The 23,593-nt window shown below is 46.1% G+C and overlaps 1 protein-coding gene and 1 long non-coding RNA gene across 3 annotated transcripts; both read right to left on the bottom strand.

Moving 5' to 3' along the window:
* Positions 1-300: 300 nt before the first annotated feature.
* LOC140853141 (uncharacterized) lies at positions 301-10,464 on the bottom strand. The gene is made up of 4 exons (XM_073247234.1): positions 10,398-10,464; positions 1,528-10,221; positions 1,279-1,411; positions 301-597 (listed from the first exon to the last, which is right to left on the bottom strand). The coding sequence occupies exons 1-2, from the start codon at positions 10,462-10,464 to the stop codon at positions 9,410-9,412; spliced, it is 879 nt and encodes a 292-aa protein (XP_073103335.1). The 3' UTR covers positions 301-597; positions 1,279-1,411; positions 1,528-9,409.
* A 4,227-nt stretch (positions 10,465-14,691) lies between these two features.
* Positions 14,692-20,441, bottom strand: LOC140853385 (uncharacterized). Of its 2 annotated transcripts, none has more exons than XR_012136380.1 (3): positions 19,950-20,434; positions 15,650-15,690; positions 14,692-15,530 (listed from the first exon to the last, which is right to left on the bottom strand). It is a non-coding gene; the product is annotated as an uncharacterized lncRNA (long non-coding RNA). The 2 variants fall into 2 exon arrangements; XR_012136379.1 differs by lacking the exon at positions 15,650-15,690 and having other exon boundaries at positions 15,185-15,530; positions 19,950-20,173; positions 20,307-20,441.
* Positions 20,442-23,593: the final 3,152 nt, after the last annotated feature.

Raw genomic sequence — 23,593 nt, 5'->3', positions numbered from 1 at the left:
ATTTTATCGGTACAAAATTTGATATCGAGATGACAAACTTTGAAAGGGAGAATTGTCGTCAATAAAAAAGTGATGAAATGCTCAAAATTTTCAAAGAAGAAAGATGGAAAAGTAATTTTTTTTCGTGACAGTAAGATTTTCACATTTTATGGGAAAGTAAAATCTACTGAAGACATTTTTTAGGATTTTTTTTTCAAAAATATTCAGATAAAATGGGGTAAGATGATATTTTACAAAATCTTTTTAGAAAAATAAATATTCAATTAAATACAAATCATTTTGACATATGTCAAGTATATAAGCAATCAATTTCTAGGCACCGTACATTGCAGGTTAGTTGTGAACAATAATTCCACTCAAACTAAAATCATATCTCAAACTAGAATCATATATGTACAAATTTGCCACCGGCCAAAAGTTATAGACTCGTATGGCAACAATATCCAAGGCTTTCTAAAGTCTTAAAAGTCGGTCGCGCCTTCCAGATTAAATATGGATTTGCCTCTAGCCAAATTTTCATCTCTCCTCTTGATACCATTGATCGCACCGTCTCAAAAGCAGCCATCCAAAAGGCAGAAGAAACACAGGGCCGACAAGCTGCACAACAACAACAACAAAAAAAAAAAAAAAGCCCCAAAAAGAAGTTACAGAGGAACGATGGGTCGAAAACTGAAGAAGGATAATAAAAACAGTAAAAGCCATCAAAGACGTCAATTTATGAATTTTAGTTTTTCTTTTTCATTATAGAGGGGAAAAAGAAAAAAAAGAAAGGTTGGAATATTTTGGGATGGGGTCATATTGTGAACCGAACATTATATATATATATAATATATATAACGACTACTTTATCCCCTCGTGGATCCCTTGTCCCTACAATTATTGAACAAATTTAGTTAGACTCTACTTAGTTAGACGCTACTTAAGTTGACCACGCAGCCCGCAACGACCGTACCGACGGGCGTGATATCGTGCGACGGCGCCGGAACGAAGCGGGCCGGCCTGCCCTCGGATTGCCGAAGCACGGGGCGCGTCCGCGACGTAGGCGACCTCACCGACGAGGTGCACCGGTGGTGCAGCCATCGGAAGAGCCGGCGGCCAGATCGCTCACCTACATACGGATTCCGGCGGTGGGGCCAATTCCAGCCAACGTGCGCCGGCCAGGCGATTCCGGCTATCTTTAGATCTCCGATCTCTAATCGGCCACAAACTAAACGCTATAAGAGGAAGGGGCGAGAGAGAGAGAGAGAGAGAGAGAGAGAGAGAGAGAGAGATCCGTACCATCCTTCAAGGCAGGCGGGCTCGCAGCAGCAGTGTTGCTGGGGAGGCGGCTGAGCGTACGGCGGAGGGTAGGCCTGCTGCTGGTACCCCGGCGGAGGGCCGACGTCCTTCACGTACCCCTCCGGTGGATGTCCTAATCATCACGGCAAAAACTCCATCAGAAACTCTAACAACCGTAGAAATCAAGCAGACCAACCAAAATCCTCCAAACCTAGAGATCTCGAACGAATTCGAGAAGGGAACCCATACCTTGGGGAGGAGGGACGCCGACTGGGGACTCCTGGTAGCTCATCGATCTTTCTCTCCTTGTTCTCGCTGGCAGCGGAGATCGGGGTGATGGAGGCTTTGATGCCTAGTACTGAGATAGAATTGAAAGAGCGGAGGGATTTTGTAGGAGAGAGAGCCCAACGGGAAGGATAAGAGAGAGCGGGAGGAGGAAGTTTCGTGTCGGAGGCTGTTAATGGTATTTGGAAATAATTCCTTTTTGGGTTTTGCTGGTCACCGGTCCAGGAATATTTAATATTTTTTGAAAATCAATAATACTTTTATTCAAAACATCATAAATAAGAATTATATTTTTTTATATTTTTTATAAAAAAATATAATTATCTTTATAAAAAATATTTGTCTTCCACATCACATGAATCAACGTATTGAATAAAAATTTTGTTGATTTTCAAGAAACATTAAATGTTCCTTGGGTAGTGCCTTTGGGGCACTGGTTAGCAAAATTTTTTTTTAAAATAAAATAAGTCCGCATGCGAGGCTTAAAATTCCCCCGCTGCGATCGCTGATGAAGGTCAGAACTAACCTTGCATCCATTTCCTTGCAGACTCCACATAATCTAATTAAGAAAAAATTACCAGCAGATCACTCGATTAACTTGAACTTAGTTTTAAGTCTCTGGATCTCATAAGTGGAATAAAACCTTTGTAGGTGGTACAGAGAGTTGTTGGGGAATACCGACCGACCCCACTCATGCCGACTCATCATCAGGCCTATATATCCGATGCCCGACTTTACCGACCGATCGATGAGAGCCGTTACCGACCGACCGACGGATGCCGTTACCGATCGATCGACGGCTATCGACCGACCAAGGATACGTCGGTCGGGCAGACCTTTTCCACTCTCCCAACCGACTGCACCATGGGATCCGATGCCCGACTCCCGCAACGTACCCGACTGACTGTCGGAGGGGTCCAAATCTTCACCCGACGCCCCTCCGCTGGCTGCCGACCTATGGTCGGTCGGCTCCTCCAATCGTCGTACTACCGCCAGAGACTGTCAGTCCTGACAACTGTATGTGGCACTTCCGCCTAGGAGCATTATCCCACCTAAGGCATGGTCAACCCTAGCGATTTGACAGCCCCACGGCGATTTGACACCTTTACGGCGACTCTGACAGTCTCCAGTGAGTTGACAATTCTTCAATTGTCCGCGCCATTAATGACGGTGCCATACCATGCTCCACTATATATATCGGGGAAGGCAACAGTGCTAGAGGTCTTTTTCGAAACTCTTGGGCTTGCTCCCTCTCTCTCTCTCACCCTCTCCCATTGAGCTCATTGTCTTCTTTTCACTGTTGCCTAGTCTCCTCTCTGACTTGACCGTCAGAGGGTCCCCGTCGGAGCCACCTTCGGTCAGTGTGGACTTTCTTTTGCAGACGCTTGTTCCCGGCGACCAGGCGATGAGGGGATTGGCCGCAACAGATTGGCGTGCCAGGAAGGGGGGGCACGGGTTAGTGCTTCATCGACAGCACCAGGGATTGTAACCCCCACAGAATTCAAGATGACAAAGACAAGAGCTCAGCGATCGAGGGTCACCGGATCGGCGAGGCGCTCTTCCCGTCGGGAAGAGGCCTCTCCTCCACCCTCCGCGGCGGAACCTAGCTCTCCGCACCCTGCGGTGACCACGGAGGCGCAAATCGCGGTGATCGTGCGGCAGATGACCGTGCTGACGGACGCGATCAAAAGCCTTCAGCAACAGCCGGTCCGACTGCCGCCATCATCGGTCGAGCAACCGACGGCACGTCCGATGCCCTCCAGGAGCAGCCACCGACGCCCGCATCGGTCTCCGTCGCCTCCGCAGAAGCACCTGCCACAGCGCTCCTACCGAGAGGAGGGACGGCCGCGGCGCGACACCCATCGATCCTGACGGCATTCTCCCTCCCAGCTGGAACGAGCAAGGAAGGAGAAGCGCCCGCGAACGCCGTCCGTCTCTCTCTCGGACTCTTCTGGAGACTCCACTCCTGGGGTCTCCCAGCACCGACGAACCGACGACTACGAACGCAGGTTCGAGAAAATCGACCGTCAGCTCGCACAGTTGCAGGTGGACGGGCAGAAGTCTTCAAACGACGTCGACTTCCAAACCACCCAACCTCTCTCCCGACTCATCCTCGACGAACCGATCCCCAGTCGGTTCAAGATGCCGCACGTAGAGCCCTACGACGGCTCCACCGACCCGATCGACCACCTAAAGAGCTACAAAGCTCTCATGACGATTCAAGGGGCAACCGACGCCCTCCTTTGCATCGGCTTCCCCGCTACGCTCCGCAAAGCTGCCAGGACCTGGTACTCCGATCTTTGATCGGAGAGTATCCACTCCTTCGGACAACTCGAGTACTCTTTCGTGGCCCACTTCAGCACCAGCCGGAAGCCACCGCGAACGTCGGACAGTCTTTTCTCCCTCAAACAAGGAGAAAACGAGACGTTCCGACACTTCGTGATGCGGTTCAACGCGGCCACGCTTGAGGTCCGGGACCTCAACGGAGACATGGCCATCTCGGCCATGAAACGGGGGCTAAGGGCATCCCGGTTCACTTACTCTCTAGACAAGACCCTCCCCCGGATGTATGCCAAACTATTGGAGCGCGCGTACAAGTATATGCGCGCGGACGAAAGAGCCTCCGACCGGTGCTTGACCGAGTTCAAAGGCCCGAAGGAGAAACGAAGAAAGGATCGGGACCCCGCCGAACCTGGCAGGCCCCCGACCGACGGTCGAGTCTCACCCCCGCATCGAAACCAGAGGTCGCCCCGACGACAGACCCCAAGGCTGACGCGCCCCAGGTATGACTCCTACACTCCTCTCTCTGCTCCCCGTGCGCAGATTTTGATGGAGATAGAGGGGGAAGAGTACCTGCGACGGCCTCCACTTCTGAAGGCAAAGGGCCTCGACCGGCGAAAGTACTATCGATTCCACCGGAGCCACGACCACAATACCGAGCAATGCATCCAACTTAAGGACGAGATCGAAGCTCTCATCCGCCGGGGGTATCTCGATAAATTCCAGAGGAACCCGATGACTCAACCAGTTACCGACCGACGACCCCAGCCGACTGAAGGAGCGACGATCAATCAGCCGACAGCTGGGGTAATCAATATGATTTCCAAGCGACTGGGCCCGGGGACGTCTGCTGGGGGGGAGCCGACGAAGAAGCTGCGCCCGGACGACGTAATCACCTTTACGGAAGAAGATGTTCGAGGCATCCAAACTCCCCACGACGACGCTGTTGTTGTCTCGGCAACAATTGCGAACTATGATGTAAAAAGAATTTTTGTAGATAATGAAAGTTCAACGAACGTTTTGTTTTACTCGACCTTCTCCCGGATGCGACTACCAACCGACCGACTCAAGAGGGTCTCTACGCCCTTGATAGGCTTCGCTGGGGACACTGTCACGACGGAAGGAGAAGTCACTCTGCCCGTGACGGTCGGCACCGAACCACGACAAAGCACGGTCCACTTGACTTTTGCGGTCATCCAAGTATCTTCGGCCTACAACGCCATACTTAGAAGACCCGGACTAAACGCCCTTAAAGCGATCATCTCGACGTACCATCTCTTGGTTCGGTTTTCGATCAAAAACAGAGTCGGAGAGATGCACGGAGACCAACAGCTCGCTCGCCGATGCTTCCAGATCCCCGCCCAAAGCAATGAGCTGAAGGGCTCCCTAACGATCGACAAACTAAACCAACGGGAGGAGGAAGAATGGGGTTCACCGGTCGAACAGCTCGTTCCCATCTCGATAGCGGAGAATCCCGACCGACAGGTATGGGTCGGGTCTCAGCTACCCGACCCAGAACGATGACGGTTGGTGGAGCTGCTGAAGACCAATGCCGACATATTTGCTTGGTTGGCAGCAGATATGTCGGGCATTCCCCCGGAGACGATAACCCACCGACTCAACATCGACCCAACGATGAGGCCGGTGAGGCAGAAGAAAAGGTCTTTTACTCCTGAAAGACAGAAGGCCATCGACGAAGAGGTGGACAAGCTACTCGAGGCGGGCTTCATCAGAGAAACTACATATCCCGATTGGCTCGTCAATGTTGTTATAGTGAAGAAAGCCAACGGAAAGTGAAGGATTTGCATCGACTATACCGACTTGAATCGGGCCTGTCCAAAGGACAGCTTTCCACTTCCAAAGATCGACCAGCTGGTGGATGCGACGTCCGGATATCGACTGCTCAGCTTCATGGATGCCTTCATCGGGTACAAATCCGAATGGCGCCCGAAGATGAGGAGCACACTGCCTTCGTGACACCCAAGGGCCTCTACTGCTATAGGGTGATGCCCTTCAGGCTGAAGAACGCGGGAGCTACCTACCAACGACTCGTCAATAAGGTCTTCAAAGACCAGATCGGGCGTAATATGAAAATATATGTGGACGACATGCTGGTAAAAAGTACGCAGACTGCAGATCATATTCAAGATCTCGAAGAAGCTTTTCGCACTCTACGATAATATCGAATGAAGCTGAATCCGACTAAGTGCGCTTTCGGAGTGACCTCGGGGAAGTTTCTCGGGTTCCTCGTTTCTCAGCGAAGAATCGAGGCCAACCCCGAGAAAATCAAAGCAATCGTCGACATGCGGCATCCGAACACCAAGAAGGAGATCCAGCAGCTGAATGAAAAAATCGTTGCACTTAGCCGATTCATCTCTCGGTCGGCCAAAAGATGCCTCCCATTCTTCAAAACCCTGAGGCAGGCGAGGGGCTTCTCTTGGTCGGATGAGTGCCGACGGGCCTTCGAGGATTTGAAGAGGTACCTGGCTTCTCCGCCGTTGCTTATGAAGCCGGAGGTCGGGGAGACACTGTATCTCTATTTGGCCACTTCCCCCGAGGCGGTCAGTTCGGTGCTCGTCCGAGAAAACGAGAGCCGAACCCATCAACCTGTCTACTATATCAGCAAAGTGCTCTGCGACGCTGAAGCTCGATATTCGGAGACAGAAAAGATGATTTTCGCTCTGACCGTCTCTGCACAACGACTCCGTCCATACTTCCAGGCGCACGCCATTGTGGTTCTCACCAACCAGCCCCTGAGGGCGATATTGCGCCGACCCGACACATCGGGGCGACTGGTGAAGTGGGCAATGAAGCTCAGCGAGTTCGACATACAGTACCGACCGCGACCTGCCTTAAAGGCCCAGGTCCTGGCCGACTTCATCGCAGAATGCCCGACGACCGACCAAGGGTTGGAAGGCGCGGACCCCGGACGAGCCGCGATCTCTGAACCTGATCCGGTCTCCACCTGGGTACTGCACATCGATGGAGCTTCAAACGCTCAAGGGAGCGGGGCTGGGTTCCTACTCACCAACTCGAATGGGGTAGTCACCGAGTACGTCCTCCGATTCGACTTCAAAGCCTCCAATAACCACGTCGAGTACGAAGCGCTCCTCACCGGCTTGAGAATGGCAAGGGAACTTGGGATCGACAGCCTCCGGGTATTCTCCGATTCTCAGCTAATCGTGGGGCAGGTCAAAGGTGAATTCGAGGCGCGAGACCCAGCTATGGCGAAATATCTCCAGAGGGTGAAGGATCTCGTGATGCACCTCGAGTATTTCGAGATCTCCCATATCCCCAGGTCAGAGAACGCCCGGGCCGACGCACTCTCCAGGCTAGCGATCTCGGCTTTCGACTCTTTGGGCCGGACGTTCGTGAAGAATCTCGAGCAGCCGAGCATCGACAAGGTCGATGAGGTGCTACAACTGACGTCCGAACCAAGCTGGATGGATCTGATTGTTCAGTACCTGACCGACAGGATCAGCCCTGAAGATCCCGCGGAGGCCAGGCGGCTCCGATGGTCGGCCTCCCAAAATGTGATCATGGATGGCCGACTCTACAAAAGGTCGTTCTCCCTCCCCTTGCTCAGGTGCTTGGGACCGACCGACGTGGATTACGCACTCAGAGAAGTACACGAAGGGATCTGCGGGAGTTACTTGGGGGGCAAATCCTTGGCCTACAAGGTCCTGCGGCAGGGTTACTACTGACCCACCATGAGGAAAGATGCGGCTGAGTTGGTCCGGAAGTGCGAACCGTGCCAGAAGTATGCCAACGTACAACACCGACCAACCAGCCAAATCACTCCTATTGTCGCCCCATGGCCCTTCGCTCAGTGGGAGGTCGACATTCTCGGTCCTTTCCCTCCGGTATCGGGCCAAAGGAAGTTCATAGCCGTTGCCATCGACTACTTCACCAAGTGGGTGGAGGCCGAGCCCCTGGCGCAGATTACCGAGCGGAAGATGGAGGACTTCGTCCAGAAGTCCATCATCTTCAGGTTCGGATTGCCGCATACCATTATCACCGACAACGGGCGACAGTTCGACAACTAGGACTTCAGAGACTTCTGTGCGAGGTTTCACATCACGCACCGACTGACTTCAGTCGGACACCCACAGTCCAATGGTGAGGTCAAGGTGACCAACCGGACCATACTGCACGGGCTCAAAACCCGACTGAATGAAGCCAAAGGCCTCTGGGTTGAGGAATTGAGCTCCGTCCTGTGGGCTTACCGAATGACCCCCCGCATTCCGACTGGGGAGTCACCTTTCAGTTTGGCCTATGGGACAAAGGCAATGATACCGCTCGAGGTCGGACTGCCATCAACCCGAGTCGAGCAGTATCAAGAACCGAACAACTCTGAGTGCCGAAGGGCCGATCTAGACCTCCTCCCCGAACTTCGAGATGAGGCTCAACTTCGCATGGCTTCATACCGACAGAAGGTAGCCCAATATTACAATGCCAAGGTCAGGCCAAAGCTCTTCAGGGCTGGGGACCTAGTCCTAAGAAAGGCAGAAGTCTCGAAGCCACTCGACCAAGGGAAGCTAGCTCCAAATTGGGAAGGGCCCTACATGGTAGCGGACACCTACGGGCCAAGGGCTTATCGACTGGAAACTCTGGAAGGGAAACCCATTCCCCGGACCTGGAATACTGACAACCTGAAGTTGTATCACCAATGAACTTTGTACTTGTTCATTCGGAATACAAATCCAGTTTCAAATTTTGAAGTCTTAACTCTTCGACTGATGATCGGCGCTCGCCAAGAAGGTCGAGTCCCGACGTCCCGACTTGGACTTAATATCCACATATGGAGCCGACGGCCCGATCGCCGACGATGTATCGGACGCTCACAAGGGCCGAACCGTCCATGACAGCGGGAGTTAACACTCCTTCTACGGTCGAACTTTCGGGCCAAACGATCGGCTAACTTGCCGACTGAGCCCCGACCAAAGAAAGGCATAACGCCTGCGCGACCGCCGTCGCGACTTACCGATCGAGCTACGGCCGGTCGAAGGATATTCGACTTACCACCATCTATCACACGATGCGACCTCTGTCGCATTCATGACTCACCGACCGGGCTACGGCCGGCCGAAAGACATTCGGCTTACCACCGTCTATCATGCGGCACGACGTAAGTACCCGACACAAGGGTATCGAGATCCGACTTATCATCGTTTCTCCGACTAAACGCATCGGACAACATCCGACTGCCAAGCCTTATCCGACGGTCGGTCAGCTTTCGACTCAACGAATACGCCCGACTCACCGTCGGGTGAAGGACGCCCGACTTAAGCCCTCGACCGTCGGAAGACCGATCCAAAGTCGGGACTTGCTCTGCCTTCGTGACGGCACGCATTACCGAACATCCTAACTGATCTATCGGACTGGCGACTTATGTGTTCAAATGCATTCCGCAACACAGGAAAAAAGAAAGACATGCGGAAAGAAAAGGTTCAAGTCCAAAAACTTTGACTTTGATTTCATTGAAGATCAAGACAAGTTTACAAACTGGGCTGAAGCCCGACTACAAGTATTATAAGCCGAAGCAAAAAGAAAAGAAAAAAATCGACTAGTCCTCAGAGTCAGCCTCCTCCACTGGATGACGGCCGGGGACGGTCGGCGAACCCACTCTGGCTTCGGCAGTCGGGGCCGCTTGATCTTCGGTGGCTTGCTCTGCGTCTTCTTCGGCTTCCGCCCTGGTGGTGAGGCCTTCCGATGCTGGGTCGGTCGTCTCCTCCGCAGCTGGGGCCTCCGACTCCGGCAGAACAATGCCGCTGAGATCAAGCTCCGGGTACAGGTGTCGAACGGCTTCCCGAGCATCTTCGTACCCAACCCGATACGAAAGGAAGCCGCTCTCCAGAAGCTCTTCCCGGTACTCTTCCGAGTCGCGGAAGTCTTCAACAGCCCGACCCATGGCCTCCTTCGCCGACTCCGCTTCTGCCTTCGCGATGTCTGCGTCGGCCTGGGCGATGGATAGGCCTTCTTCGGTCTTAGCGAGGTTTCCGAGGCTTACTCGGAGCTGCTCGCGTTCGGCCTTCAGCTCCTTGGCAAAGCTGTCCCGCTCGTGCCGAAGCCAACGGACGGTCCGGGACTTCTTCTTCGCGTCATCCCGGGCCGACTGCAGCTCTGACTCCGATGTCGCCAAGGTGCCCGTGAGTCGGGAGACCTCCTCCGTGAGTCGGGTGACCTCCCCCTCAAGTCGGCCCTCCCGGTCGATCGACTGTTGCAGCTGGTCGACCAGGATGACCTTGTCGGCTTCGGTGGCCGCAACCTTGTCCCTCCAGGCCGCGCGCAGGTCACTAAACTTTCGATATCCGACCTCTAGCTCGGATATGTTGTAAGCCAGCTGCACAAAACAAGACCGACCGTCAAGAGACCAAACTTACGGAAGCTATATTGAAAATGAAGAAGAGAGAAACTCACCCGGATCATCATCAGGTAGAATGAAGACAGCATGTCGGAGACACGCTGATTCTTCATCGCCTCGATGTCGGCTGGAAGAAGGAGCACCTGGCACAGCCACCTGGCCAAGTCGTGGTTGGCCAGGCCCGACGCACCTTCAGGGAATGGGGAGTCGGTCGACCCCCCACCACCGGCCGACCTTCCTTCGTCGCCCGATGCCATAGGGGCCTTCCCTCGGCCGGACATCCAGGCCCTGACGTCGGAGAAGGATGGCAAGCTCGAGCCCGATCGAGTATCGACCGAGGGTGCGGCAGCAACGGGCGCGGGTTGCTCGGGCTCGTGTGCCTCCTCCCGATCCTCCTCTGCCGGCTGAGCAGCCGGCACGCCGTCGACCGATTCATCGGCCGCCCTTCTCTCGGGCGAGGCTGCACCCTCGCCCGACGGTCCCTCGAATGGGACTTCGACGAGCACTGTCAGCGCCGACAGTGCAATGACGGGCTCCGCCCCCGACCCAGTCGGCTCGCTCGACGGAGCTACTTGGAGCCTCTTGGGAGGCCGCGACAGCCCGACCCCTTGCGCCGGCCTCTTTCAAACGGTGTACTGGCGTACGTCGGCTGCCGTCAATCTTGACCTCGGCGGCATATCTGTAAACGACGACGGATGGTCAGCGCCGTAAAGGAAAGACAAAAAGAAAAAGGGGAAGAAAGATGAAAAACCGACCTAAACGAGGGACCAGGTTGAGGCCGGCGTCGTACAAGGCCTGCTCAGTGACGAGCTCCCTCTGCTTCGGCACTGAGATGTCTTTCAGCCGGTGGAAGTCTTCCCGGTCTTCGGCTTCCACCCGACTGTTCTCGTTCGGTTCGGTTCGGGGATTCCCCCAACGAGCAGGGAACCTCCAAGGAGTAGAAGAAGATGCGAAAAAGAACTAGTTCTTCCATCCGTGAATGGACGACGAAAGATCAGTGATGAAAGAGAGCCCCTTTCGAGGATTGAAGTACCACCACCCTCGGGCTTTAGGGTGGGGTCGGAGGACGAAGAAAGCTCGGAAGAGGAAAATCCGAGGTTCAGTCGGCAAAAGCCGACACAACAAAGCAAAACTGACTATTAGCCGAACCAAGTTCGGCGCGAGTTGCACCGGGCATAGCTCGTAATAGTCGAGTACGTTTCGGACGAACTCCAGAATCGAGAAGCGAAGGCCGGCCCGGAGGTCCTCAACGTAGAAGGCCACCTGACCCTCGGGCGGGCTATTGACCCGACCATTGGCACCAGGGGCGGACAGCCAAAATTGCTCCGGGATGTAATATTGCTCTCGGAGCCGATCGACGTTCGGCCCCGAAAGTGAAGAGACCTCCACCTCCGGGGTCGACCGAGGGTCGTCAGTCGGCTCTCCCGACCGACCTCCTCGTGGGGATGTCCTAGCCATGGACTAAAACAAAAGACAGGAAATGAAGAAGAAGGGGCAGACTGCGAGAAGGCAAAGGAGAAGACGGTGAAGACGGTGATGGCCCTCAGAAGAAGAAGAGAGAACTCCTAAGAAGAAGGAAAGCGGAGTACCTGGAACAGGGGACTACGCGGACAGAGTCTCGACAGCAGAGTGAGGGGGGTAAAAAGCTGGATATGGGCGACCCTGTATATATAGTACCCCCGACGGTCGAGATGAAGGCACGACCAACGAGGGATACCCAGATCACGCCACGTGACATCATCCGGGCCGTCCGTCGGCCCGACGGTTCGACACACCCATCCTCAGATCGTGCCACGTCACCTCCATCCGCTCCAACGGACCCGTCCCAATGGCCACCTGCCACGTGGCACAGAGCCGTGACGTTTCGTATCCCCGAAGGGGCGGCGGGAACGACGATTTCCCTTCCCGATGGGACGAGACGTCCGACGCCGACGGGACAGGACGTCTAACACCGACAGGATGCCCGACACCGACAGGACACCTGACACCGATAGGACGTCTGACACCAGTGAATCGCCCAGCATTCATGAGGCGCCTGTCATCATATCAACCCGCGGTACGATCGTCACATCAGCCCACGGAACGGTCGGAACTTGACATGCTGGTAATCCACTCCTTTTGCCCGACGCTGCTGCCCAAACAAGGACATTGGCCAGCGCGCCATCCGACTCAGGAGTGGAGGGGGCAACTATTGAGGAATACCGACCGACCCCACTCATGCCGACTCATCATCGGGCCTATATGTCCGACGCCCGACTTTACCGACCGACCGACCGACGGGAGCCGTTACCGACCGACCGACGGATGCCGTTACCAACCGACCGACGGGAGCCGTTACCGACCAACCGACGGGTGCCGTTACCGGTCGATCGACGGCTATCGACCGATCGAGGATACGTCGGTCGGGCAGACCTTTTCCGCTCTCCCAACCGACTGCACCATGGGGTCCGATGCCCGACTCCCGCAACGTGCCCGACTGACTGTCAGAGGGGCCCAAATCTTCACCCGACGCCCCTCCGCTGGCCGCCGACCTATGGTCGGTCGACTCCTCCAATCGCCGTACTACCGTCAGAGACTGTCAGTCCTGACAACTGCATGCGGCACTCCCGCCTAGGGGCATTATCCCACCTAAGGCATGGTCAACCCTAGCGATTTGACAGTCCCACGACGATTTGACAACTTTACAGCGACTCTGACAGTCTCCAGTGAGTTGACAATTCTTCAATTGTCCGCGCCATTAATGACGGTGCCATACTATGCTCCACTATATATATCGAGGAAGGCAACAGTGCTAGAGGTCTTTTTCGAAACTCTTGGGCTTGCTCCCTCTCTCTCTCACCTTCTCCCGTTGAGCTCCTTGTCTTCTTTTCACTGTTGCCTAGTCTCCTCTCTGACTTGACCGTCGGAGGGTCCTCGCTGGAGCCACCTCCGGTCAGTGTGGACTTTCTTTTGCAGGTGCTTGTTCCCGACGATCAGGCGACGAGGGAATTGGCCGCAACAAGAGTTATTTTTAGAACTTTACTGTCCGAAAAACATATCTGCTGCCATTTTAAGTTCAGAAAAATGATAAAAATGCCTTTGAATGGTTTTGGAGGAAAAGGTTAACGCTGCGCTGGATGTCATCCTATCTTCCACCAGATCCACCCCGGCCTCGCATCAGGGGCTCCTCTGAAGCACCCCTCTCTGATTCCCGACAAAGATCGAAGCTTGCGGGCCAATCCAGAAACCAGAGTAAGTCACAGAGAATGGACCATGCGGGCTCTTCCAAGGAAGGAAAGGCACTATCTTTGGCGCTACAAAGGGCACTGCACAATCGCTCACGGCCATGCAACCATTCTTGGGAATGTTTCTTTTTTTCCTTGTTTGTGTCCTTTGTGGGATTAAAGAGAGGCAATTTGAGTGAGCAATGAAAGGAAGAAGAAGCTCTCGCCGAAGGAGCTATGTGCCAAGATCTCACTCTATGATGGCGCTGATCGTGAGGAGTGGGACAAAGGTGATGTAGGAGGTGTTCGAGGCGGTAAAGAGGCTGCTCAAAGTGCTGGGGAGGGCTGGGGTGGGGATTGACAATGTCAATCTCCAAGCCGCCACTGAACACGAGTGCCTCATCGTCAACATGCTTACTGCCAACACCATCGCAGTGGTGGAACACGGGGTCGCACTCCTAGCTCCCACTTGCGCCCCCCACCCCCCTCTTCCTCTTGCTATTTTTCCTCCCTCTTAGTTTTTTTTCTCTATCTTTTTTCCCTTTTTTTTGCTCCTCATCCTCATCCGGACTCGCCTCCTTCCCTCTTCGCTCACCATTGCACTCTCGTTCCCTCCACCACCTTAAAGCCCAAGCTTTTTTATCGCTAGCTCGGGATCTCGGCTTGCTGGCATTCCTGAACTTGTTGCGCGTCAGGGCCTGCGATTCGAGGTGCGCATCTTCTTGGCCTATGGAATTATTTTTTTTACTCTTTAATATATTTTTTCTTGAAGATTTTTACATGCTACTCCTGCGAAGAAATCTATATTCCAGGATGTGCTTCTTTTTTTGATGAATTATTTATTTTTAAAAAAAATTAATTTTTTACTTATTTTTCTTGAAATTTGATTTTTGATGCTAGAAGTCATTTAAGTTTTGACTTTTTTTTTTATCCCTTTTTCTTGATGAGTAATATCCAATTCCTTTCAAGATTTCATTACTATTCATCTTTGGTTTAGTTTTTTTTTTCTTCTCACCTAAAAGTGGAAGAATTTGGTTAGAAAATTAAACTGATTTTCTACTATCTTTTATTTTTTACTATCCATGCACCCCACCCCCCCTCATTAGCTCTCCTATTAAGAGGGAGAATTTTGGATGCAGCTCAACTCATGTCAAAACAATGAAAGGCCCCAATATATCAAGAAATCATATTTTTGCTACTATGTTGATTCTTGAAGTCTATATATAAATGTTCTATCAAGACTCTCATGTACAAAAAAGATGAATTTGTATATACTTATTTTATTGAGACTGTAAATTTTTAAGCTTGCATACAAATGTAACCAAATTGTATATGATTATTGATATTTTTATAGTTTATTTATTGTTATCGATGGATTGTAGTAGTTTGTTGAACTTATAGGTGGAGAGTATATGTAAGCAACTTGAATAATATTCAGTTATATAACTTATCCACACAATTTTGTAACCGGAGATGAAAACTGTGTAACCAAAAACTATAGATGTGTAACTAAACAACGTAACTCATGTAACCATAAATTAAGCGCATGTAATCAAACACTAATGTAGTGTATCGATTGTCTGATCTGAAAATAAACCTATAGGTGAATTGGATTTGTGTAACCAAAATAGGTATCTATGTAATCAAAAATTCATTTTGTGTAACTAGAAATAAAAACTGAGTAACCGAACTAAGCAAAAATATAATCAAGGTATATATTTGTGTAACCTAAATATAAACCTATGCAACTAATTATAAAAATTATGTAACCAGAGAACTGGCTCCTATTTAAGCAAATCATAATCAAACAATTTTTAATAAATCTCTTTTTAACCAAACCATAATCAAACCACTTTTTATACTCAAGTAAACGAAGAACAATAATATAACTTTAGATACACAACTTAATCTCAATTATTCATCTATAAGTAAAAGTTATATTAAATTTGATCCGCCATAGTACTAGCCCCATCTCCATTAGCAACAGTCTCGTCCGCACCTTCTCCATTTGGATAAACAGTAGTCTCCCCTCCACCTTCTCCATACTGATTAGCACCATATTTTGCTTGTAGTCTTGTAATATCACTAGGTCCAAAGAGTTCCATGAATGCGTCAAGAATCTGCATAATAGTTCAAAGTATTTAAAAATGTTCATCAATTATTTTTGTCCTAAATGATTTTGATAGATCATCTTACATCATCTTTCAATATCTAGTTGAGTAATAGATCATGAACTTACTATTGTGAAACATAACTAGGTCATTGGACCAAACTACTATCCTGTAACCACAAAAAAAATTATGTAACCACAGATGATTGCCGTGTAATCAAAACGGAATAATATGTAACTACATACGATACTGTGTAATCAAAATTGAAGACTATGTAACTAAAAGTGAAAATTTGTACCCGAAAGATATTCTCTATAACTAAAAGTAAATTTCAAGAGGATATGAATCGTTTGAAAAAAATGCATGAACAATAAAAAACAAAAGATAATAGTACAAAAATCAGATTAATTCTTTAACCAAATTCTTCCACTTGTGGGAGAGAAAAAAAACTAAACCAAAGATGAACAGTAGTGAAATATTGAAAGAAACTGGGTATTACCCATCAAAAATAAGAGATTAAAAAGAAAATCAAAACTTAAATGACTTCTAACATCAAAAACCAAATTTCAAAAAAAAAGGGCAAAAAATCAAATTTTTTTCCTCAAAAACAAATAATTCATTAAAAAGAGAAAAACATTCTGGAACATAGATTTCTTTGTCAGAGTAGCTTGGGCTTTAAGGTGGTGAAGGGAACAAAAGTGCAACAGTGAGCGAAGAGGGAAGGAGGCAAGTCCGAAGGAGGATGATGAGGACCTAAAAAAGGAGAAAAAAGATAGAGAAAAAAATCGAGAGAGGAAAGAAAAATAACAAGAGGAAAAAGGGAGCGCAAGCGGGAGCTACGAGCGTGATCCCATGTTCCACTATCGCGATGGTGTTGGCGGTGGGCATGTTGACGATGAGGCACCCGTGTTTGGTGGTGGCTTGGAGATCAATGTTGTCGATCCCCATCTCAACCCTCTTCACCACCTTGAGCTGCCCCTTCGCCGCCTCGAACACCTCTTGCATCACCTTCATCCCACACCTCATGATTAGCTAGCGCGTCGATGGTCAGAGTCAATTGCAATGTTGGATTTTTCAAGAGTTCCAGATTATTTTTGCACCGAACAAATGGAGATGGTACGGAGGACAACCCAATGACAATAGAGACAACATCCGGAGAAGAGTCACTGCAAGCGTAGCAGTACCCTAAGTTGGGGATGAACAAGGTGAGAATGATTTCTTTCTTTTGGCAGGACAATTGAAGTTCATGTGCCCCAACTCCTTACAAAAATGATAGACACATTTACACTGAAAGCTTTCGCTTCCGAGGGTTTTGGGTGGAGAAAGATATTACCCTTTCTTCTAGGAGAAGGAGGTGTTTATAGAACCGATTCGACAACAGAGGCTGACCTGACACTGATGAGGCAGAATCATCCGCCAAAGCTTTCTTCTCTCCAGCACAGAATTGGAGCTATAAATTCGAGTTCATACAAATAAAAATGAAGAGTTAACCGGGCAGACAGCTAGATGAATGAGCTGGTCTTTGGATTGGATGGCGCACAACTCCTTCGGCGAGAGCTTCTTCTTCCTTTCTTCGGGGCTAAAGACGGCACTTTTCCTTCCCCGGAAGAGCCCGCATGGTCCGCTCTCTACGACTTACTCTGATTTTCGGATCAGCCTACGAGCTCCGATCTTTGTCGAGAATCGGAGGGGGGTGCTTTGGAGGAGCTCCCGATGCGAGGCTGGGATGGATCTAGTGGAAGATAGGACGACATCCCGGGTAGCATTAACCTTCCCTCCAAAACCATTCAAGGATATTTTTATCATTTTTCTAGACTTAAATGGTAGAAGGTGTGTTTTTTGGACTGCAAGGATCTAAAAACAACTCTCTGTACAGTTTAGGAAAATTTTATTCCACCTGTGAGGTTTAGGAACTTAAAAATAAGTTCAAGTCAATCGAGGGATCTATAGATAATTTTTTTCTTTAATTAATATAAGATTTTTACTGCGATACTCTTCTATAATATTTTATTATAAAAAATATTTTATAATCTTATATATTATTATTTTTATATATTTTATTTTTTAAAAAAATAATATTTTATATTATTTTTTCTTTCTTCCTTCTCTCCTCCCAGCTTTGCCTCTTATCTGCGACTTCTCCGCACCCATCCCTCCTCTAGTGCCACTCGCAACTCCTCTACTCCCTCCATCCGTTTCTCCTCCATCTTCCTCCGTCTGTGGCTTCTCCACATCCCCTCCCTCCTGCCATCCGTGACTTGTCTACCCGCCCACTGGTCCCCCACTTGAAGTCTGTGCCCCCCCTCGGCAACACCTGCAGCTCCACGCCACCCCCCAACCACCCCTACTTGTGCCCACAACTCCACCACCCTTTGTCCACACCTCTCCTCTCTCCATCCCCCCCGGCCCTTCTCTGCCTTTCGATGGCCCTGGAGTTCTTGGAGAAAAAAAATTTAATTTAATTATAAAATTTATCATCAATTTAATATTGAAATAATCTTAATTTTTGAAATATTTACTATACCAACCATGCACATTAGCACTTCAATAGGTTGAAATCCAAATGGTTTATGTTTAGTCAGATGATCAAAAATATATAAACAGTAAAAAGACTAAAATATCTTTTGAAGCACCATAGCAAAATTCTTAAGATCCGTTTGGTTGGGGTATATTAAAATAGGGCATAATCTGACAATTTTTAAAAATTATTTATCTAAAAAATAATTATGAATGAAAATAATTTTTACTATATTTAGTTGGTGAAAAAAGTACTTCAAAAAATGATACTGAAAAAAGATTACTATGTTTGGTTGAAGATAAATTTATATAGAAATATGATTAAATTTATAAATATACTCTTCAATATAAAATAATTTTTAATATGAGGATAATATTATCATTTTTAATTAATTTTTATATAATGATTATAATCACATAACCCTTTGCATAATGCCATATCCATCTTAATTTTTTTTTGTAAAGGCTCTTTATTAAATAAATTTGAAAAGATATCAAAATAAATTCAATGATTATATATGCAGCTAAATTGGAGATATTTTTATTAAATATGGATTATCACCATTAAAAAATTTATCAAATACCAACCTTCCATGACATTTGTTTTACCTTCTCAATCTATCTAAAAAATAAATATGGATCCATCAGTTTTTTTACCATCTCTCTCTTTCATTTTTCATACTAAACATAGTAATCTGATATAAAATTTATTTTTTTATATTAAATTATCCCTAATCAAACGAACTCTTAATATAATTATAGTTTGTGGGGGAAGGTTATTAGAGTTGATACCCGGTCTAGCTTGGCCTATAAGAATCATATACAACTCCAGTGATAGGAAAATGCAATAGTTGAAATATATCAAAAATTACTCCCCCACTTTAGTTAGTGGTTCTGTATAGGGGTGCAAATGGATCGAGCCGAATATGTACAAGCTTGAACTCGATTCGGACTCAAATTTCGATTTGAGAGCTCGAGCTCGACTCAGTGAAAAAGATATAATACTTGAGATCGATTTGATTCAGTTCAAATATCAATCAAACCATACTCAAATTTGAATATTCGAACTAGAATCTTGGCCTACTCATTAATCAATAAAAATATAATAAAAATAAGACAAGAAGCACGGTATTCTAATTTCTAAGGAAGAGCAATTAAACTTTCATATAAAATTAAGAATAGCTTGACTATTTTTCATAATGTAAATGATTTAAATAATTAAAGGATTATTATGTTCAGTTATTCACTATCTTTTTCAAGCTTTTTTCGTTATTGTGCATCCATAAGATCTGTAGAGTAAAACCAAAATTATAATATTATAAAACTATGAAACATAATATTGGATTCCACATTCTTTCAGTCATATTCTGGAGAGTGCCACTGAAAAAGAAATAAAGCTTCCTGACTTGTCAATCGCAGCCAGTTTATTACTATGGACGAAGTACAATAAAAAAGAGAATCATAAATGTTTATGAATCCGGCTCCAATTATATGTTGTGCTATGATCACTTAATAAAGGCCTCTTGTATCTTGTTATATACATTTTGGCCAATACTGCAAGTAGCAGATACATATTATGACATGAAAGGATGGCTGGTATCTCCGTTTTTGCCGTGCAAAAGAGTAGATAACATGCCTATGCTAAATAATGCTAGTATGTTTACAAATCTCATGCAGCAAACTATAGGTATTCTTAGATCGAAAGTGATCAAATCATACAGAAAGGAAAAATTAAAACTAATATCTAGAGCACAGTGAGGTTCTTAAACATTAATTAAGCATACTTTCACTTTTGAACAATCAAATCAACTTCAGCGCAAACTCAATACAAGCTTTGCACTTCAAAGTTAAATCTCATGCATAGATTTTATGTTCCTTAAATGCATTGTGACTGTGGAAGGATTGTATCACCTGATCAGCAACAAGAGGAGGAAACTTTTCACGCATATTTCACCAAATCAGCTGGTACAACTTGCAGTAAGCAACCAAAATCAGAGAGGAAATGGAGGAGCTGTTGGTGGTAGCAAGCGGCAACCTCAAAGAGGGGAGGGAAGGGGCTCTCGATGGCAGCGAGCGGCGGCCTCAAAAGAGGAGATGGTTGTTAATGACAGTGAGCAATGGCCTCAGGGAGGGGTCTGGGGAAAGAGGAGAGGAGATGAGGTGACTGCCAATGGTTGACTGATGATGAGGCAAATGGTGGTGTCGGAAATAGAGGCAAATAGGCCATTGAAGTTGAGGCTGTGAGGGGAGGGGATGTCGACAGTTTACCTTAGACAACTTGTGGACCAGCATGGCGAGGCGGCTACGCACGCCGAGGCGGATGGAAAAAAACCCTAAACTGGTTAGGGATTTGGGAATGGGAATCGTCGGGAGAAAAGTGAGGACTGAGGACTTGGGGCCAGGGGACTTGGATGTTTCAATTCTGGTGTTTCCTAGTTAAATGTTTTAGCCACTTAGTCGGTTAGAATTAAAAAAATATATCCTAATATTATATATATATATATATATATTAAAATTTAAAATATTAAATTAATATAATATATAAATACTCGAGGAGGCTTACCAGCTTTCGAGTTGAATATTTCACTGCTCAAGCTCGATATCAATTGAGTCGGGTTGAGCCGAGTTTGAATCCGATTCAAATTCGAATAGTTTACGAGTGGCTAGATCCATTTGCACCCTTAATTCTGTAATATTTAATATATTACTGATAAGGCTCCTTTTCAATCTTAAAAAATAATAATTACTTGAGATCTATTATATGGCTGGGCCCAAAATCGTATAGAAATCATAGATATTTATAAAGATAATTTTTTTCTCTCTTTGGAATTTGGGATGGTTCTTTGGGTATTTATAAAAATAAGTCTAAAGGATCCCTATTTAGATGGTTGTATTAGCCCAAACTCATAATTCTTATATGATTTTGGACCCAATCATTGAAACAAGTCTTTAATTTAATTTATTTAAGAAGATTTTCTACATTACTAGACTAGCAAAGCAACCTGCCTAATATGGTTGTATACCATTAATGTACCATTCTCTTATAGCCTGATATAGAACCCAAAGATGAGGTCACCATCTTGATACTATCTCCCATAAATGAGGTATCCTGAATTAGGGTCCTGCATGAATATTTCTGCAGGATTGAGTTGAAAATCCTATAGTATTCATGGATTTAGAGTATCAAAACCCAGATCCTATAAGTAGATAGTATGATTGGTTTTAGAAGATGTAAGCTAGGTGGGCCAACAAGTTCGATTTCTATAGAATTTTCAGTTCAGGTATGTAAAAATATTCAAGCAGGCCCTATAGCATGAATATCCTAAGATTTTGGCTACCAAATATTTCTAAGCTTTATAAATTTTAACAATCAAATGTTCATGATCAGAGCCTACACAATGTTTTTGCAGGTAGAAATATCTAACCATATTATCTATATTATAGGTTACCTATTCTCAAAAATAATATTTTAAAATTCAAATGCGCATCATCAATCAATAGAGTATTTCTTGTCACTAAACCAGTCAAGTCAACCCACATCATGTATGGGAAATAATTCCTTCTTCCATTGGTCGAGTCATAAAAGACCTTCTATTGTTAGTTAGGCCATAATTGCCATGGTGATGGGTTTTTATTATATTTTTATTTGGCTTGACGATTTGTCATGGCCACGGCCATCCTTAATCAGCACAGAGTTATTTTTACCGGCTACCAGCCTCAGACCGCGTAATAAATAGAAAATTTCCTTCCTATTGTTAGAACGGTAGAAGACTTTGCTCTATCATTACTAGTTACTCCTTCCTTTTTATGGTGAATTGGTGATAGATGCTCGTTCTATCTTCTGTTGGATTTTCTCGTCCTTCTTTTGCTACCAGAAAGACTCCTACCAGAGCAAGTTCCAATCTGCAAAAAGGTCCCTAACATTGACTTGCTTTTCTTGTATATGATGTTACTACATATTAACCTATCAAAAGCAGATATTGAAACAAATCAGTTGACATAACATGTGTATATCTATATACATACATACATACATATATAAACACATACATACGTACGTACATACACACACACACACACACACACATATATATATATATATATATGTATGTATGTGTATATGTGTATATACATATATATATATATGTATGTATGTGTGTATGTATGTATGTATGTACGTATGTATGTATTTATATATGTATGTATGTACATACATACATACATACTACATATATATATATATAGAGAGAGAGAGAGAGAGAGAAAGAGAGCGCTCTTCATTTATCACAGGCACATCCATGTTAATAATATTATTAATAAAACTTTTTATTTTGAATAATAAATAGAGCTCTTATTCAATATGGTTCTTTATTGATGTATAATAATTTAATACCATTAATAAAAAGTATAATTATTAGCTTACTAAATTAAGATCTCGTTTGGTAAAGCTTTTCGATGCTCAAAAAATGCTTCTGAACGATATAATAGTATTATTCACTATATAGATACCCATATTAATAATATTATTAATAAAACTTTTTATTTTAAATAATAAATAAGATTTTTATTTATTATAATTTTTTATCAACGTATGATACTATAATGTCATTGATAAGAAGCTTATATATATATATACACACACACATAGATAAATTATGGCGACATCCCTTCAATTTTTTTTGATTTATTCTTACACTCCAAAAATTTTTAATTATTTCAAATAGATCTCAAAAGTTATATTTTCATTGCAACATGGCCAAACCGTCCATCTCCATTACAATCTATGAACACGTGAAACTCATGTGATATAACATAATTTAGGAAATACCAAATGTGCCCATATTGGGTAGATTACAATATTGTGATATATTTTGGCGGGAATGGAAGAGATCATGTGGCAATCATGTGCGTCTCCGTTCCTCTTCCATTGTTAAGAAAATAAGCCATGGGAAAAGCCACCAATCTTAGTATGCTTAAGAGAGAGAATAGGAGAGGAAGGGAAAAGAGGCCCTTTAGAGAGTAGAGAGGAGCAAAGAGTGAACGGGGAAAAGAAGAACCTGTTGATTTCTATGGCTGCAAGTGTGTACTTGGCGCAAAACTTGTTTCAAAGCTCCGACCAAAGCCCACTTTAACTCCTTCCCACATTCTGTAACCATGGTCTGAGGCTCTGTTGAAGAGCTCCTGGACCACTGCAAATCCCAGCCGCTGGTTCTATGGGTGCTCGGTGTATGAGGTAAGAAGAGGATGTGTTCTTTTAACACATTTTCCAAGTAATATTTTTCCTAAATCTCTTGATTATGGTAATGCAGGTTAGAAGAGGATGTGGTTTTTTCAATGGCATGATCCAGCCTCACCACATTCCAAAATGGTGATTTTCAAATTGATGCTGAAAATAGAAATCTGGAGAATGAATTCTGGGCCTACAGATTTAGGGAAAAAATTTTGAAATGGTTCCTACTTTTGCCACATGGGTGGTTGCAGCCTTGCAGGGGGTCTATTGACAGTGAAAAGGAATGCTAGGAAGCGGGAAGGGATGGCTTAATATGAAGGGTTTT

This window comes from Elaeis guineensis, chromosome 13, assembly GCF_000442705.2.
Source record: "Elaeis guineensis isolate ETL-2024a chromosome 13, EG11, whole genome shotgun sequence".
NCBI lineage: Eukaryota > Viridiplantae > Streptophyta > Magnoliopsida > Arecales > Arecaceae > Elaeis > Elaeis guineensis.
Note: the sequence above shows the minus strand (reverse complement) of the source record. Positions and strands in the feature narration are given on the sequence as shown.

Excerpts from the sequence above, each read along its gene's own strand:
- LOC140853141 (XM_073247234.1), bottom strand. The coding sequence starts at position 10,464 with ATGGCATCGGGCGACGAAGGAAGGTCGGCCGGTGGTGGGGGGTCGACC. Across the intron at positions 10,222-10,397 it reads CGACTCCCCATTCCCTGAAG|TTTGGTCTCTTGACGGTCGG; the intron begins GTGCGTCGGGCC and ends AGCTTCCGTAAG.